Source organism: Myxine glutinosa, chromosome 5 (assembly GCF_964187855.1).
Source record: "Myxine glutinosa chromosome 5, kmMyxGlut1.1, whole genome shotgun sequence".
NCBI classification, from domain to species: domain Eukaryota; kingdom Metazoa; phylum Chordata; class Myxini; order Myxiniformes; family Myxinidae; genus Myxine; species Myxine glutinosa.
The window spans coordinates 44,908,972-44,931,579 of NC_136265.1; the positions used below are offsets into that span (position 1 = coordinate 44,908,972).

General features: G+C 42.4%; 1 protein-coding gene and 1 long non-coding RNA gene across 4 annotated transcripts in view; one reads left to right on the plus strand and one right to left on the minus strand.

Annotated features, from left to right (window-relative positions):
• The window catches only part of IGSF22 (immunoglobulin superfamily member 22), a 69,488-nt gene extending 52,433 nt beyond the window's left edge, over positions 1 to 17,055 (plus strand). Inside the window, exons 22-26 of the mRNA XM_068117174.2 lie at positions 1,336 to 1,528; positions 8,584 to 8,883; positions 12,766 to 12,911; positions 14,147 to 14,327; positions 16,686 to 17,055. Coding sequence (XP_067973275.2) covers positions 1,336 to 1,528; positions 8,584 to 8,883; positions 12,766 to 12,911; positions 14,147 to 14,327; positions 16,686 to 16,690 — 825 coding nt within the window. The 3' untranslated portion in view covers positions 16,691 to 17,055. The remainder of the gene's footprint in view (positions 1 to 1,335; positions 1,529 to 8,583; positions 8,884 to 12,765; positions 12,912 to 14,146; positions 14,328 to 16,685) is intronic.
• Positions 16,591 to 21,263, minus strand: LOC137427579 (uncharacterized). Of its 3 annotated transcripts, XR_013623473.1 has the most exons (4): positions 21,187 to 21,263; positions 21,016 to 21,058; positions 18,955 to 19,172; positions 16,591 to 18,680 (listed from the first exon to the last, which is right to left on the minus strand). It is a non-coding gene; the product is annotated as an uncharacterized LOC137427579 (long non-coding RNA). The 3 variants fall into 3 exon arrangements; XR_013623474.1 differs by lacking the exons at positions 21,016 to 21,058; positions 21,187 to 21,263 and adding an exon at positions 19,730 to 20,116; XR_013623472.1 differs by lacking the exons at positions 21,016 to 21,058; positions 21,187 to 21,263 and having other exon boundaries at positions 18,955 to 19,353.
• Between the last annotated feature and the right edge of the window lie 1,345 nt (positions 21,264 to 22,608).

A 22,608-nucleotide genomic window follows, 5' to 3' on the forward strand; every position in this document is an offset into this window, starting at 1 on the left:
GCCAACTGGATGGTATTCGTAGAATACTTACCCTGCGCAGTCAACTTGTTGCGAGCCAACTCTTCTGTTTTTGAACATTTTTTTTTCTTTGATCCAATATGGCCGCCAGACCACGTGAGCGATGACATCATAAATTTATATTCTCCAATATAATTGTTGCATAGATCACGCTCAATACATTTCAAACTGATCAGACTAGGCGTTGTACCTGTCGAATTATGACGTCATAATTATGGCACCAATGACGTCATCGTTAACACCTATTCCCCATGTGGAGTTCTTTACAATGAGACATGTTTCAATTTTTACCATGCAGCAGTTTTGGAGATAGAGGTGCAACATTTTTCGGTTTTTCCAAGATGGCGCCTGTACCACATGACCTATGACGTCATGATTAGCATTAAAATAATCTAAAGGAGGAGGCGCTCCTATGGTGAAAATTTCCTGTCCATCAGGCCAACAGTTGCTGAGAAAAAAATTAATAATGATCGGACAAGTGTTGTACTTGTCGAATTATGACGTCATAACGAAGGCACCAATGACATCATTAACATATCTTATTCCCCATGGGGAGTAGCTGACAATGAACCAGGTCCAAATTTCTTCCATGGAGTGGTTTCAGAGATATTGAGGGGCGAAGTTTTTCCAAGATGGCGCCTGTACCAAGTGACCTATGATGTCATAATAATCATTAAAATATTCTACAGGAGGCCCTCCTATGGTGAAAATTTCATGTCAATCAGACCAACAGTTGCTGAGAAAATTAATGTAAAAAATGCAGACACGTACAGCACACGGCACACGTACGCAGCTGAATGGTTAGCCCCGCTTTTCGCTTCGCGAGCGCAGGGTAACTACCCTGATGCATATGAACACACGTCATCACCGTTTGTTGTTATCGAAACTGCCCATTAATTGAATGGTGTAGGGACGTTTTCTCTTTCCGCAATTGGGCTGCTAGGAAAAGAGGTAGCCATTGTAAGTTTTCTAACGCATTGTTTCAAATTCAGCCAATCAGCATTTGGCTATCCCAGGGCCAGGGCCAGGCAAGGATTACAGACTGGGCCGAGATTCAAACCCAGGCTAGATGGCTCAGAGGTACGTGTGCATACCACTAGTGACTAGACCATCCTGGCAGAACACATCATTCATGCTATTTATTCCCTAAGGCCTAAGTACACGAGTAACGTTTTAAAATTGTTTTTCATTCATTTTATCTTGGTCAGAACATTACACAAAGACTCGACGCGTTCCTGTTTAGGCCTGTTTGCATAAAACGTAAACTTAAACTGTACATCAGCAGTGACGTCAGCACCAATCTGTACCCGTCGACAGGGTGTTTCCGAGCCTAAAGTCACGTGGCTAAAGGATGTACGTCCATTGCATGACCGTGTCAGCGTGGCCAACAGCAAAGGCTGCTCCCAGCTGCAGGTCTCCAGCGCAGACAAGTCGGATGCCGGCCTCTACACGATCGCCATTGAAAACGAAATGGGCAAAGAGACGTTCAACATTCACATCGAGGTGGCGGGTAAGATGAATCCTTACCGACAAAAGACATGCCAAGCACAGTAAACAAAGAAATAATGTTTATGCAATTGAGAAAAAGATGTAAACCACGTAGAAATCAAAACAAATCCTTAGTAGTTTATTGGCAATCGTTATTTGGTTGTAATATGTTTTTTAATGTTGGACAATTGCAGTGTTGCTAATATAAAGACAGCTTTTCAATGCTTTCGAGAGGCATTTAAGAGTTTTAGTCAGGTTCACTATCTTAACAAATATAATTTCGTTCACATTTTTTGGACATTAGCAAAACGATACATTTTTGGAATATTCAGAGCATGAGGAATCCAAAAATTTATGTTTGCATTTGCACAGACACCTTTGCGAAAATGACCCTCAGGACAGTGATGATCTGTAAAAGCATATTCCTGAACGGTATAGACCAGGTAGATCCTGTGCATAGGACTTATAGTTCAATCTGATACTAACAAGGCTGCTTTCTTGCTTTATAAACCCATACCGATAACTTCAAAGGACTTGCAATATCATGTATTATGTACTACAGTTATATCACAAATATAAAGACAATTATTGTTTTCAATTACCTTTGTTTGTTGCTTTTCTATAATCCTGAGCACTATTTTGAGTCCTTTATTGGATTCCTTGACCCAGAAAACATAGGATTAGCAAATTTACTCCCGCCAGGGAGTAATGCATTCGATCGTGTCCGTCCGTGTGTTTGTGCGTGTGTGTGTTCGTATGTTCGTGTGTTTGTGAACAAGATATCTGGAAAAGTTCTGAACGGATTTGGATGAAAGTTGGTGGGATGATTGCCCCTGGGATGAGGAAGAATTGATTAGTTTTTGGTGAAGCTCAGGATATTATTCCGGATCCAGGAATTTTTATTTCTGTTTTACTGCATTAAAGCTTTTATTCTTATTCTTAAATGATGTTTTTCTCCTCTAATTCCGAGATATATCAAAATAAATTCTCCGACAGTTAGGGCCTACTTTCTTTTTCATTTATTGTTTTGGGGAGAGGGGATGTTGAACGAAACGTATTATTCTAACTAAATCCACGGCGGGACTATGTGCTCTACTGAGTGGCGTTCTAGTTAATTAAGTTTCTAGGTTGACTAGAAGCCGAGATAGCGCAAAATATGTATTTTATGGCGGCCATTTTGAAAATCCAAAATGGCGGCCATGCAGGTGTCTGTGCACATGCCAACATTGATTTTCGGATTCTCCATGCTCTGATTCCAAAAATGTACAGGTTTGCTAATCTCCCAAAATTTTGAACGAAATTATATTTGTTAACATAGTGAACCTGACTATCTTCATCACTGTCCTGAGTGTCATTTTCGCAAAGGTGTCTACGCAAATGCCAACATTAATTTTTGGATTCCTCATGCTCTGAATATTCCAAAAATGTAGAGTTTTGCTAATCTCCAAAAATTTTGAACGAAAAAACATAGTGAACCTGACGATTTGTTTTTTTTTATGTTGAAGGACCATATAGTCCTGATCGAGGCCTGGCTTGAAATAAAAGAGCTGCATTGACAGAAAAGTGAAGAAAGAGCAAATAGTCTAAGAGTTTTTGAGGAAGTAAAAAATCTGCTTTTTGAAGAGGGCTTTCATTCAAGACTTTCTGCTGACCTTCACTCTTTCATTCCTCTTTACTCCCGCCTCTGAAACAAACTCCCTCACTCTCTTCAATCCCACTCCTCCCTCCAGGTCTTTAAAACAGCCATTCACCACCATCTCTTATCTTCCCCCATTCAAAACCTTGATCTTTTCTACCCCCGCTAATTTCATCCCAGACTCACTTTTTTGAAATACCAACTTCCTTCCTGGAAGTCCTTGCAGTGTGCTTGTGTTTTATACTTCTCCCACCCCTCCCCCCCTACCCACGCCTCCTCCCCCCAAGCCCTCTCCCTCCCACAGATCTCCCGATGTCCCTGTGCTCAAATGTTGTGCTTGTGTGCTTCCCCCCTATCCCATCTTGTCTACCGCTCGCTTTATTATATTGTTACGGTCCGCGGTTAAGGATGTTGGTTTGCCGAGCGGAGGCCCCGCGACCTAACAGTTTCCCCGATTCACCCAATTCACCCAGACGTTGGCCGTATCGCGCCACAGCTATTCAATCAGGGAAAAGACAAAGACGACGGATGTGAAGAAAAGGAATAAGAAGACGAAACAAAGGTTGAAAATACTACTAAATTTATTTACTATTTACAGGCTCAAAATAACCAAGGAGAAGGAAAGATAAGAAAATAATATACAGAAGCTTTTAGAGACACAGGGAAAATACTAGCTTATACAGACAATTGACTACCCAGGGCAGAACAAACTCACGTACACGAATGGGGAACTTGTAGGCAGGAATGGCTGGAAGGAGAGGAAAGTCCAATGGGTCCGGCAGCACGATCGGCTCGTTGGGCAGCCGCCGTCCCTTCGCGGCCCTGCTCAAAACCGCCGTCCAGGCCCCAAACAGCTGTCGAGGGTTGTTGCTGCTGTGGACGCTGCTGCTGGCGAGCAAGGTGACGAATAGCAGGCCTTGTGCTTCCCTGGATGATCTCCTTTCTCTCTCTTGGACCTCACAACCCAGCTCTCTCTTTTGCACCTCACCACGCAGCTCAGCCTTGGACCTCACAACTCAGCTCTTGTCATAGCTCATCTCTCATCTTCTTATCTCCCATCTCTCTCTTTTGCACCTCACCACGCAGCTCGGCCTTGGACCTCACAACTCAGCTCTTGTCATAGCTCATCTCTCATCTTCTTATCTCCCATCTCGCAGCTCTCTCTCGGGGAACGTCCCGCGGCGGGTTATATAGGCCCCGCCCCTCAACCTTCGCGAACCTCCTTGATGTTTCTCTCCACACCCTCTCTAAGTCCAACCCCTTGTTCGTGGTTGGTTGAGTGGGGCTGACTCGCTCCTCCCCTCTATGACGAGGTGGGGACCCGCCTTTCTTCCCCAACCCTGCCTCGTGGTCAATGGCGGCAATTGTTGGTTGGCAATGCGAATGGCAATTGTTGAAAGGGGAAATGGAGGTTTTTGGGAATGGGAATGAAGGATGAAGGGAATCTATCTCTTTCACTTGGTGCAATGGAGTGTCATTCTAATGGAAGACAAGGCCTTACCCTAAAACACATAATAAGGATATAAACTACTGAACAAGGGTATTATAGTGTCCTTCAATGGATGCTTTATGGAATTAACTACCGGGACGCCCTTTTTACCTTTACACAACTCTGGAGGCAGGAGGGGCCATATTCAAGCAATATTACACAATCAAAAAAATACAATCCTCATATCCGCAACAATATGTTTTATGTGTCCGTTTTTTTTTTTGTGATTAATGTTAGCTCTTACACGAGCCTCGATCTTGCATACAAAAAAAAAAGAAGAAAAAAAAGGGTAAGGTTGTAAGTGTTTGGATAGACATGACAAGGTAAAGAGTTCCAGAGTTTGGCAGTGGAGGGGAAGAAACAAACATCATAATGGCCCACCCTTGAGTTGCCAATGGCCACACTAATCATGAGATGTAGTGGCTTGTCGAGTATTCTGTGGTCTCGCTAATGGCGGACGTACACAAGCAGCAAGTTCTTGGGAGCAGAAACTGAAGTAATATCTGTAGAAAAGAGAAAGAGAGCAAACCTTGCGACGTAATTTGAGTGGGTCGAGTTTTGAGGTCAGATTGGGAGAGTTGATAAGTCGGATTACTTTGTATTAAATTCTGTCTATTAAGTATGTGGAGCTAGAACCTCGCCAGATGTGAGAGCCGCACCCTATACAAGGACGAATCAATCCTTTGTATCGTTGAAGCAACTGTTGAGAGGAGAAGAATCTTCGACATCTGAACAGGACTCCTAATTTATTCGAGGCAGACGTAGCTATTTGTGTAATGTGTGGATTCCAGGATAAATTTGAAGTTAAGGTAATACCTAGTAGTTTTTTTTTTTTCATCACACGGTGTAATTGTGGAGCTTTCAAAGGAGATTGGAGAGTTGAGAGGAGTTTTAGAGCGAGATGGGAAGAAATTGAGTTTTAGAAGCATTTAATTTAACCTGATTACATTTGCTCCACTGGGAAATCTTGTCCAAATCCGAATTTAAAGATGTGGCTGTGATCAAACGAGATGTATATCGAGTGAGGGAAGATGGAGCTGATGGGAAAAAACATGGAGGAATGTAATGTCGAGTCATTAGCATACGAGTGCATTTAGTTATTTGTACAAGAAAGAAGGTAATTGATATAAAGAAGGAAGAGGGTTGGAGATAGGACAGAACCCTGAGGGACACTGCTGTTGATATGGAAGGAGGAAGATGTTGAACCATCAACAATTACAAAGATAGAGTGCTCAGAGAGAAAGCTCGATATCAGAGAGCAGAGTGAAGGAGGAAAGCCGAAAGAGGGAAGCTTGGATATCAGGCTTTTGAGATATCAAGGCCGATAACAAAGAATTCCCCAAAGTCTCTCAGAGAAGAGGCCCAAGAGGAGAAGTTAAGCATGAAAGTGCAGATAGCAACCACAAGTTGGAGGTTGGCAGATTATCTCACTGAAAGTAATTCAGTAGTCAACTGGGTTTTTGCATATAATCCGATAACGTGGTGGTACTTATCCTGAAACGATCTAGCTTACCATCAAGAAGCATATGGTTGTGGAAATGACTTTCGTGGTGAAAAATGTGTATAATAAAGTTATTTTCCTTAGTTCATGTTTAACGTAATAGAGGTAATATGAACTGTGATTGGAATATTCGGCGATAAGCAAATAGAAAGCATGTCCAATGTTCGTGTCTAAACCCGGTTTTCATGAAAACCCACTTTTTGTGTTTCATCCTCTGTAAATCTGTATTTTATGTCCTTTTAAAGGACAGTGGCCTTGTGGGCCATGAGGCGTGCTCTTGCCATGCCTCGAACATTCGGGACAGGCTGAGAATTTTCAGGGTGGAACTTCGGCTTGAGCGTCACCTGAACAGCCAAATGAGCGTAGAGCGGGCAGTGGTTAGCGACGACATGTGGCCTCACCCAAGGTCATAAAAGGAGCTCCAAACAGGACATACAGTGACTGACTCGAGTCGAGCACGGAGTCGAGTTAGGTCACGTCTGCAGTGGAGTTCGCATGAGGGAAGCGGATGTATGACTGACCGAATAGGGACCTACCACCATCTGCCCCCCTTTTTCCCGGGCGACTTTCTCCAGTGGTGTGCCTGAGGCCTTACGTTAGTTGAATAAGAACCTTCAATCCATCGAAAAGAACGTATACAATTTATTGTAAATAAACCTGTCTTGTATATCATATTGCAATGAATGTCTTCCTTGTTCCTTCCCTGCCCTGTTTGTAATTACAAAATTTATTGAACTCACTGGGTCTCTTTGAATCGTTCGGACCAGAATGACCATGTTGGCTTTAAATCTTTTTGGAGGATATTCGGGTTTTGGGCACTTAACGCCCGTTATTAAACTACTAGTGCCAGGTCACCCATGGGAATCCCACGGGCATTGACGTGTGTGACATTCCAACATATTGAGTTAGATGCTGCACCTGCACATTCAATTTCACAAAATGGTTACAGCCAATTCATCAGATCCACAAATGATGTCATCTACACAATTTATTTACTTCACATAATGTTAATATGAACACACGTCTGTGCAGAAATAGTTTGTTTATAAAAATCCAAAATATCATATGAAAGTTTTTTAAATTTAGAATTATTCTCACTCAGAGTTAAACATCACCATAATAGTAAATTACATTGTGAAAATTAAAGATTTCAAATAAACCTATTTAAAGTGTACGTGCACATAACTAATAAATAAATAAAAACGAAGAAATATCTCTCGGTAATTTCCTGAAACATATCGTCTTTGGGCAGTGCATAATCGCTCCGAATGAAACAGGCAGTTTGCTTTGCCTAAGTTGCAATAAAAATGTACGACCGTCTCGTTCATTTTGGAAATGGGAGTTTCCACGCAACGCATGAATTGTCACGATCCTCAAGAGGAAGTGTCTCGTAATCATCACATGGCAAGTAAATTACATTTTGAAAATTAAAGATTTCAAATAAACCTATTTAAAGTGTAGGTGCACATAACAAAAAAAAAAACGAACGAATGAAGAACGAAGTCCTGGGAACGTTCTCTCCTTCCCCTCTCTCATTCTCTTCTGTCATTCTCCTCCCTCATTCCCCTCTCTCCTTCCCTGTGCCGACATAACAGTCATAAAACGGCTGTTGGAATACATGTCGCCGATTTTCTCACCTTTAGCTGACACTGAGACGTGAACCATCCCAGTGACTGTCCCAGGTGAATTAGTCGAGATAAAGCCGTGAGGGAGACTCAATGAATGGGCTTCATGTTACAGGCCTTCGAAAATGCATTTTGTTCTATAAACGGTAACTTTCGTCGAATTTTATTCCCGTTTTTTGCAACCGAGTCTAAAACCATGCAAGCGATTGTGAAAAATGAAATGATACATCGAATTAGAGTTGAAATAAAACTGTGAGAGAGCAAGACACCGCAGGCCTAACAAAAGGGCTTCAAAGCTATGCGAGTAACCAAAAAGGTGGATATTTGTTTTTGAAGTCTCTTCCAGAATTGGTGGAGCTACTCTCTCAACGGAGTAAGCCACACCCCCGGACAGGATCACCTACGGCTAATATAATATAGATACCTGCTTGCCAGCTACAACCAACACTCGGGTTCATCTTGATCATGACCCCGGAGAGGCATGGTGTTTGGGTGCGCTGCTTGATCAGCCATGGGTGTTCTAAATTTGAGTTTGGTATCGGAACAAATAAGCCCTTAATCCAACCAAAAGTGCCTCGGCCATTTGGCCGACCTGACCCCCCTAATATTGGTAGTCATGATTAGGATTTGAACCCTGTTCTGAATCCTGATGACCCATAATAATATATTACAAATCCTTGATACTGTCTTGACCCAGATTGGAACGCACGGCCTCTGGGAAGATAATCCAGTCTGTTACATGCTAGGAACACAAATGAATACATTATATAAAGAAACTGGTTAGGGTGACAACTGACATGTTGCCCTGATCCCCACCCTCCCACAGATATTCCACGGCCACCAGGTAAGATTTCCCTGGCAGAAGAGATACAAAACACTGTAACACTCAATTGGGAACCCTCGCCTGACGACAGCCCCACTGATCGGCTTCACTACATCGTCCTCAAGCGAGATTCCAGCACCATGACGTGGTACACCTTGTCTGACCGTGTTGCCAATACCAAGTACATCGCCACAGACCTCATTCCAGGACGCAAGTACTATTTCCGCATCATTGCGAAGTCAGAGCTAGGCTGCAGCGACCCTTCGGACAGCAAAGAAGCCTGGCTAGTGCCCAAGCAGAAGAGTGAGTTTGACAACAACATGCAGACTGTCCACCTTGCCATTTATCCACCAAAATGTTTAGGCCTTCATTACCAAATTTGGACACCATGTGCCTTCATCACATTAACATAAAATTTTTTAATTAATTAAATTTTAAATTAAATTAAAAGTAATTAAAATGATGTACTATCATTCACGAATGGATTTTGTCATCCAGCATAGACCTCTATTGCTCCACCACTCAATAGTGGTACATTAAGATTTGGCTTGTGTGCTCACCTGTGAAGGCTGTAATATTCTGACGTTTGGCTTTTGCCAGTTGTTCAAGTTACACTCGATGACATTTGCCAATTTTACAAATTACCATTCCTTTTACTTTTTGTAAAATCACCATTCTTTTTACTTTTTGTAAAATCACCATTCCTTTTACTATGTTGTTTTCACCGTTGTCTGTTAACATGATATATCAACGGATTCAGACGAAACTTGGTGGACAGGTTGGGTATGTGACAAAGACAAATTAATTAGATTTTGGTGAAGATCCAGAAATGAGAATTTTAAAGTGATTCTTCACCATTGAGTGACGGGGCCAAAAATGATATATAGCAAGATATTTCAAAAAGCTGTGGACGAGTTATGACTAAACTTGGTGGACGAGTTGGTTTGGCGACAAGAACAAGCCGATTCGATTTTGGTTCAGGTCTGAATCCAGATCCGGCCTATCGGTGGGCTACAAAATGTAAACCGCTCCGCCTGGTGAAGGTATGCACTCTACCGGGTGCCGTTCTAGTTTATACAGCTCTTAACCAAGGCTTATGGAAGATCAGAATAACAAGAGCAGAAGTAGGCGTCTAGGCGAGCTATCACAGGACAAACTAGAATGGCACTCAGTAGAGAGCATACCTCCGCCTGGTTGGCCATTTAATTCAATTGTGAAGAATCACTTTAAAAATTATACCAGCTGGATCCGGATCCTGATCTTCACCAGAATTGAATCAATTAGTCCTTGTCACACACACAACCAGTCCACCAAGTTTCGTCCAAATACGTCCAAAACCTTTTGAGATATCCTGCTATATGTTCGTTTTAGCTCCATCACTCAATGGTGAAGAATCACTTTAAAATTCTAGTAGCCGGATCCGAATCCTCACCAAAATGTAATCATTTCGTCCGCGTCACATACGCAACATCTCTGCCAAATTTCGTCCGTATCCATCCACAACTTTGAGATATTTTGTTCACAGACAAACGTACAGACATACAGGAGTGAAAACATAACCTCCATCCACCTTTGGTGGCGGAGGTAAATATGAATAGTGCATTGAAAAACATGTTTCCGGTAGATGCCCAATTAGGAAACTAAAGTATAGAAAAAAAAAAACTTCATTTATACTTCTTTTGTTTTATTTGTGAACTTTTCAATTTCTACAGCCACAACAAATGGAACTAGAACGGCACTTAGAGAGCATTACATACATCTATCTGCATGGTTGGTCATATCACTCATTGGTGAAGAATCACTTAAAAAATTCTACGAGACGGATCCGGATCAGGATCTTCACCAAAATTGAATCGATTCTTCCTTGTCATTTACACAACCTCTCTGCCAAATTTCGTTCGAATCGGTCCACAACTTTTCGATATATCTTGCTATGTATCGTTTTTGGCCCCATCTCCCAATGGTGAAGAATCACTTAAAAATTAAATAATTCTCACATCCAAATCCATATTCAGATCTTCACCAAAATCGAATCGAATCGTCATCGTCACATACGCTACCTCTCTGCCAAATTTCGTTCCAATCAGTCCACAACTTTTTGAGATATCCTGTTCACAATGAAACAGACAGAGATGAAAACATAACCTCCATCCACCTTCGGTTTTAGAGGTTATGACTGACACCATCTTAGTGACAGTCTTCACTATTTACGACAAAATGGAATGCTCATCTTTAAACACAAACAAACTGTGTATGTGCTCTTAATTTGGGAATGTTTCATCCGGTAATCATAAAATTGAGATAACTTTTAGTATTTAACCTATAAAAAAGCAAATTCCATCTCAGTCTCCAGTGCATTCAGAAAGTATTCAGACCCCTTCACTTTTTTCACATTTTGTTGTTGCAGCCTTCAGCTAAAATCGTTGAAATTCATTTTTTCCCTCATCAATCTACACTCAATACCCCATAATGACAAAGAGAAAACAGGATTTTTGAAAGTTTTGCAAATTTATTAAAAATAAAAAACTGAAATATCACATTTACATAAGTATTCATACCCTTTGCTATGACACTTTAAATTTAGCTCAGGTGCCTCCCATTTCTCTTGATCATCTTTGAGATGTTTCTACACCTTGATTGGAGTCCACCTGTGGTAAATTCAATTGATTGGACATGATTTGGAAAGGCACACACCTGTCTATATAAGGTCTCACAGCTGACAATGCATATCAGAGTAAAAACCAAGCCATGAGGTCGAAGGAACTGCCTGCAGAGCTCAGAGACAGGATTCTGTCGAGGCACAAATTTGGGGAACCCGACAAAAAAAAATTCTGCTGCATTGAAGGTTCCCAAGAGCACAGTGGCCTCCATAATTCTTAAATGGAAGAAGTTTGGAACAACCAGGACTCTTCCTAGAGGTGGCCGCCCGGCCAAACTGAGCAATCGGGGGAGAAGGGCCTTGGTAAGAGAGGTGACCAAGAACCCGATGGTCACTCTGGATGAGCTCCAGAGATCCTGTGTGGAGATGGGAGAAACTTCCAGAAGGACAACCATCACTGCAACACTCCACCGATCTGGGCTTTATGGCAGAGTGGCCAGATGGAAGCCTCTCCTCAGTGAAAGACGCATGAAAGCCCACAGAATCTTGTTTCTCAGTCTGAGAGTCCTTTAGGTGCTTTTTTGCAAACTCCAAACGGGCTTTCATGTGTCTTTCACTGAGGAGAGGCTTCCATCTGGCCACTCTGCCATAAAGCCCAGATCGGTGGAGTGTTGCAGTGATGTTTGTCCTTCTGTAGGTTTCTCCCATCTTCACACAGGATCTCTGGAGCTCAGCCAGAGTGACCATCGGGTTCTTGGTAACCTCTCTTACCAAGGCCATTCTCCCCCGATTGCCCAGTTTGGCCGGGCGGCCAGCTCTAGGAAAAGTCCTGGTTGTTCCAAACTTCTTCCATTTAAGAATTATGGAGGCCACTGTGCTCTTGGGAACCTTCAATGCAGCAGAATTTTTTTTTGTAGGCTTCCCCAGATCTGTGCCTCGACACAATCCTGTCTGAGCTCTGCAGGCAGTTCCTTCGACCTCATGGCTTGGTTTTTGCTCCGATATGCATTGTCAGCTGTGAGACCTTATATAGACAGGTGTGTGCCTTTCCAAATCATGTCCAATCAATTGAATTTACCGCAGGTGGACTCCAATCAAGGTGTAGAAACATCTCAAAGATGATCAAGAGAAATAGGAGGCACCTGAGCTAAATTTCAAGTGTCAAAGCAAAGGGTATGAATACTTATGTCAATGTGATATTTCAGTTTTTTCTTTTTAATAAATTTGCAAAACTTTCTAAAATCCTGTCTTCTCTTTGTCATTATGGGGTATTGAGTGCAGATTGATGAGGGAAAAAATGAATTTAAACGATTTCAGCATAAGGCTGAAACAACAAAATGTGAAAAAAGTGAAGGGGTCTGAATACTTTCTGAATGCATTGCACCTTCTCCCTCCGCCCTGCTGTTGGCGTTTCCACTGTCTCCTGCTGTTCCCTTTATGTTGCGGCCCGATGTGATCTTTGTCTTAGCTATTCCCTTAGCCGAGACCTTGTATAAAATAAAAAAGTAAAAATAAAACTTTGGTAAAATGGTGAAGTTCAGAAAACCACTAATTCACGGCATGTGCATACCCACCGACTCATTCAGACTTATTTGACGTGAAGATTGAGAAATACCACGAGAAGGAGAGGGACAGTATACCGGAGTTTGTGCTGGAACTCAAGGACCACTGCATACCACGCGGATGTGACTGCAAGATCAGCTGTGCTGTTACTGGACATCCCAAACCTAAGGTATATGCGTTCTTTGCCTGATGGGTCCTAGAGGGAAATTTGGTGTTTGCATGTAAAGTCATCGGAGATTACAGACCCTCGCCAGGACTTTTGCGTGGTGTCCAGATGATGCATTGACGACGTATGTTCATAAAACAGACAAACAGACCTTTTTGGTATTATTGTACAGTAAACACTTGTTTTACGTGGGGATTACGTTTCTGGAAACCCCCGCATAAAATAAAACCAAGAGCAAATGGCAAAATGGGGTTAGGTTCTGGGCTCAGTCCTCTCACCTATAAACTCAAATGTCATGTATTGGAGTGGTTTACAGGAGGCACCCACATGGGCGATGCAATATAAAACATCGCTGCCTCTTTTTATTTTGAGAACATAGTTTTTAGATGTACGTGTCACAGGTCTACAAGAGCTCCGCATGGTTGTTGTTGATTCTTTTTGGGGGTCAATTTTTTTTAATGTGCACCCATTGGACAGACAGTTGTCGGACCCCCACCCATATTTTTCGCTGAGACTCCACCCACCATGGCAATGGCACCCTGACAAAACAAGAATAAAAAGACAATAAAATGTCATAGCCCCCATGGTTTTAGTAATTTAGTTCTTTTAATTTTAGTAATTTAGAGTTAAAGGCTGTCAGTCGGCCATCTTTGGTCGGATTACAAAACAAAACATTCTGCATATACTCATGTATTGTCTTTATGCCAAGTTTGAACAAATTCAGTCCATGCATGGCATGTCGAGAAATGGTTGGGGACACGTTTAAGTAACAAAATGGCCGCCAGTCGGCCATCTTGAATCTGATCTCGAACAACAATGACGAGCATATTTAACCCATCATTCACTTTCTGTGTGCCAAGTTTGAACAAGATTGGTAAATGCATGCGTGAGAAATGGTTGAGGACGTGGTCATTATCGGTTTTTTTTACAACTAAAATGGCCGCCAGTCTACCACTCCGCCATCTTTGATCAGATTGCAAAATAAAGTGAGGTGCACGTATACGCTGCCATGTGCTGTGCTTGTGACAAGCTTGACCAAAATCAGACCGTGCATGTTCAGGAAATGGTTGGGGACACGATTAAGTAACATAATGGCCGCCAGCTCGCCATCTTTGATCGCATCGTGAAACAATATGATGTGCAGATGTATACCATCATGTATGTGCCAAGTATCAACAAAATAGGTTCACACATCCCTGAGATAATAAACCAAGCTATTGGCTCATTTCTCCCACAAGGTACATTGGTTGAAAGATGCTGCACCACTGGATGACAACTCCAACTGCTGGAGCACAGACACTTATGGTGTTTGCTCACTCAACATCGCAATCACCAACCCCAAGGATGCTGGACGTTACACCCTCACCGCCAAAAACCACCTCGGAGAGGCCACAAGTGGCGGCACTCTGAAGGTCATCGGTCAGTCTCGACAGCCGCATCTAGTTGTACAAACCACATTGCAGTTATACATGGAATTCCACTGGCATGGTTGTGGAACACACATACACAAGTACAAAAATAAATATTATAAAAACAAAACTAGAATTGTTTTTTTAACCAAAAAAAGAAAAAAGAAAAAAAAAGAAAAAAGAAAAAAAAAGCGCGTCATCCCTTGGGTAGATATAAAGTCTGGTGTCCCGTTTTCTACTAGCATTAGTCGGTGGACATTGAAGATCCAATGGTGTCTTTTGCGAGGAGTAGGCGAGCGATCGGTGGCACCATGAACAAATTCAGACCCCAATAAACCAGACTATCCAAACCCGAGTCGAGACGGCAGACATTTAAATATGGCTGGGATAAGTCAAAAAAAAAAAGTAGAAAAAAAAAACTCATCTGTGAGCCGGCACACATTTCTGTAGAATAGCTAGTTGTTTCTATTTTCAAGAATACCACCGGTAATTTCTAAATACTCAAATAAAACCAAAAACAAATCTTCCATCTCTATTGTATCAGCTTCACCGACCCATCTCAATGTCAGCGACATCCCACTCGGACAACACAGCAAAAAACATTTACAATTGGAGCTCTCTCGATCATGGGTTCCCAAACACAGTCACGACCCAAAACTTGAAGAAAAAAAAACCCCTCAAATCTCTAGACAATTTTTAGCGTAGGTACCGTTTGGGTCGCGACGCGAATGCGATTTCAAATTTTGGGTCGTGGACAAAAAGAAAGTTTGGGAACCACGACATGAGATGAGGATTTTGCGCCATTATAACTTTCCCTTTAGAGTTTAGAAGTTCTGTGCATATCCACACAGCTGTGGAGCACCGGGTGACGCTGCGACGTCAGACAATTACGTCACAAATGTTCACCCTCTTGGACCAGGCCTCACGATCACACCAACTATTCAAAAAGTTCAACAGTCATTCAACACTCCCTCCAGAAAAGGTTGGACTTGACAGGGTGTTAGAAACACCTCAAGGTAGTATGTAGTTTCAAATTGTAGTGTCATTAACCTTTTTTTTTATTACTTGTTCTGCCCTCATATGAAGATGCAGGTGTTTTTATATTTCTACTGGAACATACATTTTGGAAAACAAACACAAATATTATCCTTTGCACATTCGACATATGGAGACAGGACACCTGACTACTGCACAGGGACCATTTCTCGTCGTCCACTGTGACGCCGCCAGATGATGCCGATTATCCTTCAGAAAGAAAACTGCAACTGTTACTTCAATATACTGAATGCACTATAATAGAGTAATACAATATTCTACAATATACCGAACATGCACTTTAGGTGCAGTTCCTGGCAGCATTTAACAACTCGTCTGTTGGCACTTCCAGTCAGTCTTCTTCATCAGCGGACTCAAGGACCGTTAGTGGATTCTCACAAGTTTATTGGGCAATACATGCACAAGCTTCTGTGCATGGCGTGTTGTTGGTTCTACGGGTACAGTCGGCTCGGCAACATGCAGACTTTTGCAGTGGCAGACAGTCAGCTCCGGAAGACCCAGTGGTGCTGGATCTTTGGTCATGAGCACAGGCTGCAGGGCACCATCCTGAACTTTTCAACCATGTCCAACTGCTGGTGGCAGACTCTCTGTAGGTTCCAGTGCTTTCTTCCCTACATAGGCCTGGTAGGTTCCTCGCTACATGCATTGCTGTAAGCTGTCGGAGGTAGGGGGAGATTTTCATTTATTTGGGCCTTTTGACAGAACAGCCAGCATCTGACGTCGTTCACTTACCTCCCAGCCCACTTGGCTGTTGAGTAGACTGCACATATGAAGGCCTCACATGCTTCTGAAGTGCTGTTACTGAGCTCAGGTTCTTCTCCAAGCTGTCCCAGACTAATCTGATGCTCTTTCTTGCTAAGTAGGGCATTAGTCGAGTAAGGCATTGCACAGCTCACGTCCAAGTTTATGTGCCAGGCTGTTGATAGGTATACACCTCGCTTTGTCCTGGACTCCATGCCGAAACCACAACTTCCGACACTGGAGGTTGCTGTAGCGTGTGGTGCAGAGGACAGCCATATCTGTGTCAGGTGACTAAATCGCAATCCTGCTGTGCCCATGAGAAGCATGTTTTGCATGTAGTAATAGTCATGTGTCTGCCTCTTTATGATCTGACTTGAGGGGAACCCGGTCTTCACAGTGTCCTCTGATGACTAGCATCGACCATTCTTAACCACCACCGATAACACGCTGTTGACCTTCAAGCAGAGGGTCTACACTGATGGGGAAAAATATTTAATGATTAAAAAACTGGTAAAAACATTTAACGGAACACATGATGCAGTGATTATAAGATGTCACCATTTTGTTTCAGAATGAGACCGTGATCATCTACTTTTCCTCTCAAGCAACGACCGTCTTGGATTTCCAGAAAGTCGATTCGAACGCCGGAGGATTTGGCTTCTCCAAATAAAGTTATCTTTAGTCACACACACAGACTAAATCAAATGCACACATCATTTCAGATTGATGAATGTCAAAATCGATGCTCTCACCTGCCCTCATGCAAAAGTACAATTTTCACATCATCAGCAACAAAAACTTAAAAACTTACAAAAGTCTTCCTTAATCAGAACAATGATATTTGCATGTCTGGATGGTAGCTTTATGAGAATAACTTTACAATGCATCTCCATTATTGCTGCTATTGCTCTGATGTATGCAAATAAAGTTTGTGCACAAAGCCTCGATATCTCATTCTTTTTTAATTCAGCAAAACGGCTCCGGTGGTGTTCATGAAAGGGCCACTGTGACCCAACAGTAATATGGGACTTTGTTGGTCGAAGGTGATTTTTTTTCCATCAGTCAGCTCATTTAAAGTGAGTTGATCTTCAAATTACACATGCAGATCAGGGGAGAGCATTTGCTTTAAGCAGAAAAGAGCAAGAAATATGGAGAACTATGATATGATAGTGGAAATAAGGCAGGGTATGGGAGTTCAGCTTCAGGGTATGGAAGAATAGTGTAAATACGGCAGGGTTTGGGAGTTCAGCTTCAGGGTATGGAGGAATAGCGTAAATAAGGCAGGATAGCAGAAAAAGGCAGGGTATGGGAGGATAGCGTAAATAAGGCAGGGTATGGGAGTTCAGCTTTAAGGTATGGGAGGATAGCGTAAATAAGGCAGGGTATGGGAGTTCAGCTTTAAGGTATGGAAGGATAGTGGAAATAAGGCAGGGTATGGGAGGATAGCGTAAATAAGGCAGGGTATGGGAGTTCAGCTTTAAGGTATGGAAGGATAGTGGAAATAAGGCAGGGTATGGGAGGATAGCGTAAATAAGGCAGGATTTGGGAGTTCAGCTTCAGGGTATGGAATAGCATAAATAAGGCAGGACAGCGGGAAAAAGGCAGGGTAGGTATGGGAGTTACAGCTTCATGGTATGGAAGAATAGCGTAGATATGGCAGGGTATCTAATCTAATCAATTCATCTTTACATCATAATACATACCTGTACCAAGTTTGACTTGGATCCCTTCAGCCATTCTCAAGTTATTAAGCTATTACAGACTCTGACCTGTGACTTCAAAATCAAATCAATTCATCTTTGCATCAAAATACATATTTGTACCAGGTTTGGTCAAAATCCCATCACTGGTTCATAAGTCATCACAGTAACAGGATTTTTACCTAACCTGACCTATGACCCCAAAATCGAATCAGTTCATCTTTATATCATCATACATACCGCTCTCTACCAAGTTTAACTTTGATCCCTTCGGCTGTTCTCGTTATAATAATATGTATAGTTATAATGAGCACTTATCCACTCACATAGGATGCCCAAGATGCTGCTAAGGTTATAAACATTACAGACTCTGACTTTTAAACTCTCGACTCCATAATCAAATCAGTTTATCATTGCATCATAATACATACATGTACCAACTTTGGTCAAAATCACATCACTGGTTCTCAAGTTATTGCGAGAACAGGATTTTTACCAAACATGACTTCTGACCTTTGACCGTGTGACCCCAAAATCGAATCAGTTAATATTTACCTAATTATGCATACCTGCACCAAGTTTGACTTGGATCCCTTCAGTTGTTCTACAGGACCATCCTTTTTCTCAAGTTATCGCAGAAACGAAAACTCATCATGGACGGATGGATGGACAGCCGAACGAACAACCCAAAAACATACTGCATCCGGGCGACTTCAGTGGCAGAGGCATAAAAATGGAAATCAAATGCAAAGGTGGTCGAGTCATTAAAATGCAAATAAATTTACATTTGAACTGAAGTGTGGAACGTATCTCGTAGTTTTGGTGCAAGTCAAGGTAGATGGAGACAAACTCGTTATCACCTGAACCTGTAAAAATGGGGGCACGTGGGCGAGGAAGAAGAGGGTGCAAAAGTGGCATTGAGCAAATATTGTTTGGCAAATCAAAATACTTCAAAATTAACCATTGCCGGTTTTCCACTGCAGAAACTACTGCACTTGGCTCTGTCCAAATTATTTTTGCTTTATTGAAAAGCACAATTCTTCCCATTTTAATCAAAATCAAGAGAAAAGCTTTATACCATTTCTCAATCGCTGACATTTATTAAATATGTAACACTGTAACAGTCCCAATTATTCCCACCTTATTGTGGGTTCGGGCAGGCAATGTTTTTGGTCCAAATCTTCCATGAGCTGGTTGGACGGGCCCGACACAGCTTCAAGTCCGAGTGCAGACGATAACTCCCGTACTCATCGAGAAAGACACCGTGGGATAATCAACACCCTCCAGTGGAGATGAGCAGGTGGGTCATCAGCTTAACACCCATCCAAGTGACGATGCACTGTGATGCAGCCAACATCCTAGACATCCCCAAAAAATTGGTTATATTGGAGTGATGTTTTGGAAGTTAAAGGTCATTTTCTTTCCTCTTCAAGCATTTATCCTACTGGAAGCAACTTTGGCCGAATAGAGAATTTGCGTAAGCGACATTATGAATGTTGAATTGGGAGTTTTAGTAGTTTCTCGATTGCCATTGCGGCTGCTCGGTAATGTCGTCACGACAACATAAACTTGCACTCGGCATGTTTTCTGGCAATAATGTGAAAGTAACAATCGAAATTTAAGAGGGCCTCAAGAAAGTAATGAGAGATTGCTGCAAAGGACTGAGTTATTTCTGAGGGAAAGGAAGAGGAATGAAGATAGAGGGGAACGGGTGGGCAGAAGGGACATTTAAGTGAATGAATATGGGAGGCACATACAATGGTTGGGGCATCTCCACAGGAGGGCGAGAACGAGACGATGGGGGTATTCTTCAGGCAAGCCTTTGATATGAATGCTTTTGACACAAATGTCATTTACTGCACTTACGGGCAACAAAATTTCAGGGAAAACAACATTCTGGAGCATAGCGAGGTACCTTGCTGGATTCATTATATCTCGTAAAATGTATGGGCTGAAAATTCTCACGTCATCCCACAGCACTCCGTCACTTTGCAACGGCTATGGCTCTTCTCCGCTGTTTCCTGCAGATTGTGACTCCCAGTAATGGCTGGTGTGTCTGTTAACGAAGCCTCCAACGTGGGAAACGGCTTCATCTGACCAAATAATGTTCTTCAAGAGGTCTGGCCAGTCCTGCAGCCATACAGGCACAATTTTGGCAAACTCCATCCTTCGGTCACAATCCTCTGGATGAAGCTTTTGCACGAAGTGTGGCTTCCATGGTCTCCGCTTTAGTTCTTCTTTAAAAAAAAAAAAATTCTGTACAGAACGGCGAGTCAGCCCAATTTCACACACACACGGTCTAATGGATTTCTTAGGGCCTTGTGAAGAAGCATCTTGTACCACCCTAGTGTTCTCTTCCGACACAGAAATGGATGGTCTTCCACTGCGCTATCAGCCACAGATCCCATAATGATTTTAGGATTTAGTGTCGCAATCCTTCCTTGTTCAATTGGCCACCATCGCTGAACAGCTGTCATTGACCTCCATACTTCATATCTGGCTGCAAAGTTTGCTCTGTCGCTGATACTCAATTGCCCAGCCATCACATATCTAAAACAAAAAAACAAAAACTGCAGTGCATGATATAAATAGTCCATGTGACTTAGTAGCACAAAAACAGCCTTTTAGAAACAGATAGCAACTTTTCAATCACAATGTATTTAACAACAGTCCATTATAATGCAGCCATCAGAGTGTGCCTTGTAATCATGAACCATAAAATATTATTATAAAGGAGGGAAGGGAAGGAGGGAAAGAGGGAAAGGGGAAAAGGAGGAAAGGAAAGAAAGGAGGGAAGGAAAGAAAGGAGGGAAGGAAAGAAAGGAGGGAAGGAAAGAAAGGAGGGAAGGAGGGAAGGAAAGAAAGGATGGGGAAGGAGGGAAGGAAGGAAGGAAAGGGGAAGGAGGGGCGATGCGAGAGGATAACTGTCCGAACGCTACGAGTACAAGAGACCAACAGAGGAGGCATTGGTTGCGCCAACCTGCCAACTCTCATCCAGTCATTCATCGATGTACGTTCGCAATGAAAGACTCGACTGATTTATTCAACAGCAGGTCCAGGAAACGAACGACTCAACGCGATATGATTATTACCACTACATTAGTTTCAACTGAGTAAGGTGATCATCATCTGGCAGCAGTATTTATAAGAAAACATTGCCAACGACTCCAAACATCAAAACATATACAGAAGCTTGCTTGCCTTCATCAGTGTCCTCTCGAGCGCTACGATGATTCCTGGAGATCTGTCCGCATCGTGAAAAACTGGATATTTCAGAAACAAATCTTCACACCAACACTGTTTTTACTCTCCCTTTTTCATGATACTACTTTGCCCTCTCCAACGTAACAACTTGTTACCACAACTTCTCACCTCACAGCGGTTGCCACTTGATGAACGGACAGCAAGCACGGCCGCTATTCACCGGAAGTTAACCAACGGTCTTTTTTGCTCCACCCACCAACCGGAAGTAATTACTTCACTTTCTTCCCTTTCAAGAATCATTATATTTTACTGAAATTGATTTGATGCACAGTTTAAAATATAATAGTTTAAAGTTAACTTAAGCGCTATTTGATATTTACCTTCATGGAGCATCTAGATAGCCAAGCAACCAACTATTTCAATTATACACCGTATGAAAATGCTGCCCATTAATAAATTGTGATGTCGATTAATCGTCGTTTTTTTAAATGGCGTTTTATATTATAAGAGGTCAGGTGATTTGTAAATGTTAAAAGCGATCTGAAAACAGTTTGTAAACCAACTTGAGGCCTCTCATCCGAATTTTCACGTTGCCAACGCTGAATTTTTCAGGGAACCTGGAATGTGCTCCATTAGCTTGCTATCACTTGCCAAGCCAAATGTTCCTTAGCAACCATTTCGTTGGAGTATTCTTGTCACCGCTTGTGATCGGAACACACCCCTGGTTTAAGTGCCCATTTATTCAAAATGGCTACCTTACACATAAAAGTACAAACGCTGAGCTGTCAAGGAGCCAACAGCGAGTAAGATTCAAAATTCCCTGAATTCAGTAAAATTCAAGTGTTCCCACCCCATCGTTTCCCGCCTGAGCGTTTCCTTCTGCATCTATCTTGTATCTTGTCCACCTCATGCATCCTCTCCTGTTCCCCTTTCCTCCCCACACATTGTTTGTCCACCTCCCTCCCTATCTTGGCCTTCAACCCTACTGTTGGTATTTCTCTCCCTCTCTCAAGTCTCAACTGTTCCTTTTGTCCTGATCCTTTCAGTTTAGCTACTAGTACTAGCTCCTTCTTCCATGAGCCTCGACTATGTATGCAAAAGAAAAGAAAAAATGGTTGAGGGACACAAATTAGTGTCTTGCCGCCAAGCCTACCAAGCTGTCAAGCCTGGGTTCAAATCCCGACCAAGCTATGAAAAAACTGTCAGTTTGGTGTTTCACAGGCAAGGTGATTCAGCAATGTGTGCGATGTCCCTCGGATGGACGTTAAACTGAGGTCCCGTCTGCCAGCATGTGTTGGTGGACGTTAAAGATCCCATGTGTCCTTCGTAAAGAGTAGGCGAGTATGGCGGCACCATGGCCAAACCCCTGCTTTAACGAGGCGAATGTTAGGCCTGGCCAGCTGGTTCATGGGATAATAGTGTCCGTTAATGAAGAAGAAGATTTAAGCGTACTGTATTCATGTGGGCAGACATGTGTTACGTATGTGTAGTTAGAAATCCAATATGTCATTTTCTTATTCCAGTACACACTTTCCGATAACCATTCTTCAGTAAAATGTTAGGGCATATAAAGGGCCCTTTATACAGACT